General features: G+C 35.2%; 1 protein-coding gene across 3 annotated transcripts in view; it reads right to left on the bottom strand.

The window, feature by feature from the left end:
* LOC104721962 overlaps positions 425 to 5,504 on the bottom strand; it is a 7,319-nt gene continuing 2,239 nt past the window's right edge. Inside the window, exons 1-9 of one of the 3 annotated variants that reach the window (XM_010440039.1) lie at positions 2,892 to 2,980; positions 2,668 to 2,804; positions 2,266 to 2,504; positions 1,953 to 2,156; positions 1,780 to 1,872; positions 1,492 to 1,593; positions 1,028 to 1,324; positions 887 to 937; positions 425 to 792 (exon numbers count right to left, since the gene is read on the bottom strand). In XM_010440039.1, the coding sequence (XP_010438341.1) occupies positions 586 to 792; positions 887 to 937; positions 1,028 to 1,324; positions 1,492 to 1,593; positions 1,780 to 1,872; positions 1,953 to 2,156; positions 2,266 to 2,504; positions 2,668 to 2,803 (1,329 nt within the window). In that variant the 5' untranslated portion in view covers position 2,804; positions 2,892 to 2,980 and the 3' untranslated portion in view covers positions 425 to 585. Of the gene's footprint in view, positions 793 to 886; positions 938 to 1,027; positions 1,325 to 1,491; positions 1,594 to 1,779; positions 1,873 to 1,952; positions 2,157 to 2,265; positions 2,505 to 2,667; positions 2,805 to 2,884; positions 2,981 to 5,504 lie in introns of those variants that run through there. The other 2 variants (XM_010440041.1, XM_010440038.2) reach the window with 2 other exon arrangements.

Below are 5,504 nucleotides of genomic sequence, written 5' to 3'. Positions count from 1 at the left end.
TAATACTTTGGGTCAGTTTAAACAATTGATGCAACTATTTCCATCAATTGATGGAATTGATGTTAACTTGTGTCACTTGAATAAATGAAGTTAATTTTAATATCAATTAGTATAACTGATATAAATATTTGTATCGGTTATGACAATTGATGTTAAATATTTGTATCAATTTTTCTAATTGATGTAATAATTGTATCAATTATAAATAAGTGACATTAAATTTACTGTCAGTTTTTATTAGTGATTGGAATCATAGTTTCATTTATCATGAACTGATATTAATTTTTGTATCACATGTAAATGACACTGATGTATTGGTTTTGGGTCATTTTTTTAATCGACCATAAATGATTTACATCATTTGTAAATGATATTAAAAGTTTTTTTTAATTAAATTATATACAGAATTAAAATATGCATAATATACATATTAGTATCTTAATTGCAAATCATTATATTAGTGCAAATTCCAAGACAAATAATCCACTACAACACATCGTCTAAATTTATAAAACAGAAATCCTAAGAGAAGTTTAAACTAATAAAAGTAGAAAAAGATGAAGATATGTTTATAACAAAGATATGTCAACTAACTCCATGCCCATTGCCTGAAAATCCATTGTTGTTCCGACCGTTGACGTTTCGGCCATTAGTATTCCACTGTTGCCATTCAGACGATTGACGTTCAGAGCCATTGATGTTCAGACCATTGACGTTCATGCCAATTTCATTCATACCATTGACGTTCAAACCATTGCCATTCTGGTTTTCATTGAATTCATTTCCTCTTTCCTAAAAAGAAACATATATCACCAAAAACCCAATGTATTGCTCATTTATAAACATGAGTTCTCCACAAATTTAAAACTTAGAAAGTTATATTTACCTGAGAAGATGAAGAGCTTATTATATTCGCATAAGTTGCCCATGTAGGTGCCTAAAATATTAATACAAATATTAGAGTTAAAACAACTACAAATTATTGATGCCACATAATCTGTAAGGAAAAGAATATCATAACATATACCTGATCGCTAGTAGTTGTACTCAACAGCTGTTGTAAGATTCCTGTCAGATTTTTAACATTATTCTCTAATGATGCCATCTTTGTTCTCATCTGAACAACTTCAGCATTCTCAGCCTCAGTTCTTGCTGCCGTAGAGCGCTTGAAAAACTTTGAGGGAGTAGGTCCACGACCAACACAACGTACTCTGCCAGAACGCTCTGGACCAAACACTCGAGAATATTCATCATCCAAACTAGCTGGCATATTGCTTGTGACTTGCGTTGATGGATTTTGGGTCATCAAAATTCTTAGCTCATCCTAGCAATTGCAATTAATATATCAAGAACATGTACAGTCAAACCACAAGTAAATCCATAGAAAATACAATCTCACATGTTTATAATATCGATAACTATAAAGCTTGCTAACCATCTACGTTACCCAAAACACTAACAAAGAATATTATTAAAAAGCAGGAAACTAACCGCATGCCTTTTAGCCTCCTTAGTTACGAAATTTCCATCAGATTTCTTGCAAGTCTCGATGAAGAATTCTGCTCGGCATGGTGTTTTTCCAGTCACATTTTTCTTTATTCAAAAGCACATGTAAAATCATCAAACAATGTTAGTTCCTCCTGTTTACACATACGATACAATAAAGGGTGACAAGACGATAAAAACAACTAACTAACACTTACATAACAAGTAATTAAAAGCAGAAGAGAACTCAAGAAACATATACCAAACAACTGACATTAATGATTGGTTACTCACAATTTCACGTCTTTTTCTAGCAAAACTCTTTCTCCCACATGAATGAGGCATGGTATGGTTGCTTCGGCTTTTGATGTTTCGATCTCGTACTCTCTTGAATCAAATGTTGACAAGATGTTATTTTAAGCTAAAATAGCATTTAAATATATAAATAATCAGTATAAAAACTATACCCTCCACTTATCAGTGAACCTCGTGGTAACAAAGTCATGCCATTGGTCTTCAGGTATATCAGTAGGACGATTCTCCAATGTTTGAGCTTGATCATTTTGTTTATAATCTCTCCAAAGACGCAATTTTAAATCTTTACACCTGCTTCCTAGTACACCAATCACATAATCCTTTCTTGTCTCAGGATCATCAAACCAAAATTTGTTCTACAAAAATTACGAGAAGTTCTTGGTTAGCTATACTTGAAATGTATGACACACAATAATCCTTAACCCTTATTAAACGAAAAGAAATTTACAAAATGAAAGTGTTTACCTGGATTACTTCCCATGCCTTTGCTTTTTTGTGAGAACTGAACAATCTCCAATCACTGTAGTTAATGGGTAACAAGTTCACATCAGTACTCAGCTGACCTAACCATGATCCAAGTAAGCCTCCAGAATCTTCATCAGGTTGACCGCTATCTTCATCGAAGTGAACAATCACTTTACGATCTTGTAACTTCCAAACATCTTTGGTTGTCAGCATTTGGTCTTCTATGTTGTTATCATGATCTATTTTAACAAGTAGAGCCCATACATTAAATATATTCACATTTGATATACGTAGTAATTTAGTAAAATTCCTTAGTAATATATAAAGAATCTAAGCACGTCAAAACTAGAGAGTCATTTTTCACAAAACTTATGAATAACAAAGTACTATATAAAGAATTACCTATCAATTGAATTTTCCATTTGTAACTTTTGCATTCCTGAGCAAGTCGCGGAGGAGAACTGTAAACCTGCTCCAAGTACTGCAAATCTTCTGGTGCTTGTGTCTCTGATTCGGTGAACTGCACTGAATCACTCATCCTGGAAAAAAATAAAGAAACATGTAAGTAACTGATGGAAAGAAAAGGTTCATAATGAGATTGAGAGGAAAACATCAATACAATATACAAGAGTCATATTTATATGATGCTTCAATCAGTCTCCAGAGATGCGGTGGAGGCTGAATTATCTGGATCTCCCATGTCATATAAATCTCTAGGCTGAACAGTAACAACAAACTCCCATTCTTTCTCGTGTGAGTCTTCAACGTAATATACCAGTCTTGCTTGTGAAGCCAATATATATGGCTCATCATCATGATCATCCCCTGTGTGTAACAAGCGTGAAAAATTAACCATCTGATGACCGTAGGGATCTGCTTTATATCCTCGTTCATTGCGAGTATCAACCCATTTGCATTTGAATAATACAACTCTAAAAGTCTCATAATAGTTCAGCTCTATAACTTCAACTAATTTTCCGTAGTAAGCTACATCTCCTGCTCTAGGGTTACAATCACGAGAGCTTGCATAACTCATTGTTTCAGCAGCCACATAAACACCGCTATTTTGTGTTTTAAGACTATCTTCTCTTGATATTGTGCGAAATTTAAAGCCATTGACATTGTAGGCTGTATACTTCACAACCTTATCAGATGGACCTAGAGCTAAGCACCGTAAATCTTCTGTGATATCATCAATGTCATTCTTCTCAACTCTCTCTTTGACCCATTTTGCAAAATTTATGTGTATTTCTCTGTCAATATCAAGAGCACGGCTTCTCCTATTCCGACGAGATTGCTTTCTTGCTAGCTCAGTTCTGAATTTCCTATATACACAACTATATTAGCTTCTACAACAGAGAAGATAAAGACGATATATCCACATTGTCATTGAATGATACAAACTTACTCTCGTAAGTGATCAAGAAGTCGACAATTGACCAATATGTGTCGATGGGCTTGCAATCTCTCCACATAAGTAAGAGTATGAACATGGCCTGCTCCAACAAATCTACCGGAATTTGGAAAAATAACTCCAAGTTCAGAGTTTGGTCTAATACTGTTGTTAACTGTAGGATGATCATCAACCCGGTTTCTCCGATTAAATCTTGTCTCAATATCATCAAGATACATTGAGCAAAATGTCAAACACTCATCAGCTAAATATTGCTCACATATGGAACCCTCTGGTTTAGCACGATTACGAACATATGATTTGAAATGTCCAAGTAACCTGCAGATGAGTGAATCAAGTCCTAGTCAGATGACTGAATGGCCAAACATATTTATATATCTAACTTATATCCAGCTGAAAGAAAATTCACCTCTCAATCGGATACATCCAACGAAATGGGACAGGTCCACCTTTCTTAGCCTCCTTAGTGAGATGTACTATTAAATGTACCATCACTGTAAAAAATGATGGAGGGAATAACATTTCCATTTGACATAGAGTCAGCACAATACGCTCTTGTAATTTATCAAGACCATCCTTATCGAGGACTTTTGCAGATATATCACGGAAAAAGTGACATATCCCAACAATGGCCGAAGTCACTTCTTGTGGCAGTAAGTTCTGAATAGCAATTGGCAGCAAATCTCTCATTATCACATGACAGTCGTGACTTTTTAAGCCAGATAACTTTTTGTTATTAAGATCAACACACGTTGAAATATTGGAAGCATAACCATCAGGAAATTTCACATTTTTCAAAACATTTAGAAAAATGTCTTTTTCATGATTACTCAGAGTAAAACACGCTGCCTGATACTTCTCATTATCATCAGGCCACAAATCAGGACGTATACCAAGCTCCCGAAGATCTTTTCTAGCACTAAGATTATCTTTTGACTTGCTTTTATCATCCAAAACTGTGTTGACTAAATTGTCCAACACATTCTTCTCTATGTGCATGACATCCAAATTGTGTCGTATCATAACATATTTCCAATAAGGCAAGTCAAAAAGTATACTCCGTTTCTTCCATTGTTGACCATCACGTCTTTGGATGTCACTTCGATCTCTCTTTCTCCCAACTTGACTAACTCTCTTGCCAAAAGTAACATTCACGTTTTCAAGTTGATGCAGTACTATAGAACCTGATGGTGTAATTGGTGGAGATCGGGTATCTATTGTTCCATCAAAATCAGCCATATTGTGCCGATAACTATGATCTAAAGGAAGAAAACGACGATGACCCATAAAACAATGCTTTTTCCCATGGCGTAACCGTCGACCGTTGGCATCATAGTTACAACTTGGACATGCTAATGCTGTATATGTGTTCCAACCAGACAAATTTCCAAGTCCAGGAAAGTCACTAACTGTCCACATAATGGCTGCTCGCATGTCAAACATCTGATTTGAGGAAGCGTCTAGAGTCTTGATCCCATCAAACCACAATTCTTTCAACTCTTTGACAAGTGGCTGCAAATAGACATCAATATCATTGCCAGGCATTTGCTTTCCAGGAATAATCATAGACAGGATCATTGATGTTTGATTCATACATATCCACGGGGGAAAGTTATACGGAAATAAGATCACTGGCCAAATGCTATAACTTGTACTCATTGTACCAAATGGATTAAAACCATCAGAAGCCAAGCCAAGTCGAACATTTCTTGGGTCACATGCAAATTCAGGATATTGTAGATCAAATGCTTTCCAAGCCTCTCCATCTCTGGGATGTCTAAGCTTACCATCATTGTTACTATCAGTTGCATGCCATCTCATATCA

This window comes from Camelina sativa, chromosome 11 (genome assembly GCF_000633955.1).
Source record: "Camelina sativa cultivar DH55 chromosome 11, Cs, whole genome shotgun sequence".
In the NCBI taxonomy this organism is placed as follows: Eukaryota; Viridiplantae; Streptophyta; class Magnoliopsida; order Brassicales; family Brassicaceae; genus Camelina; species Camelina sativa.
This window is presented reverse-complemented; position numbering and strand designations above follow the sequence as displayed.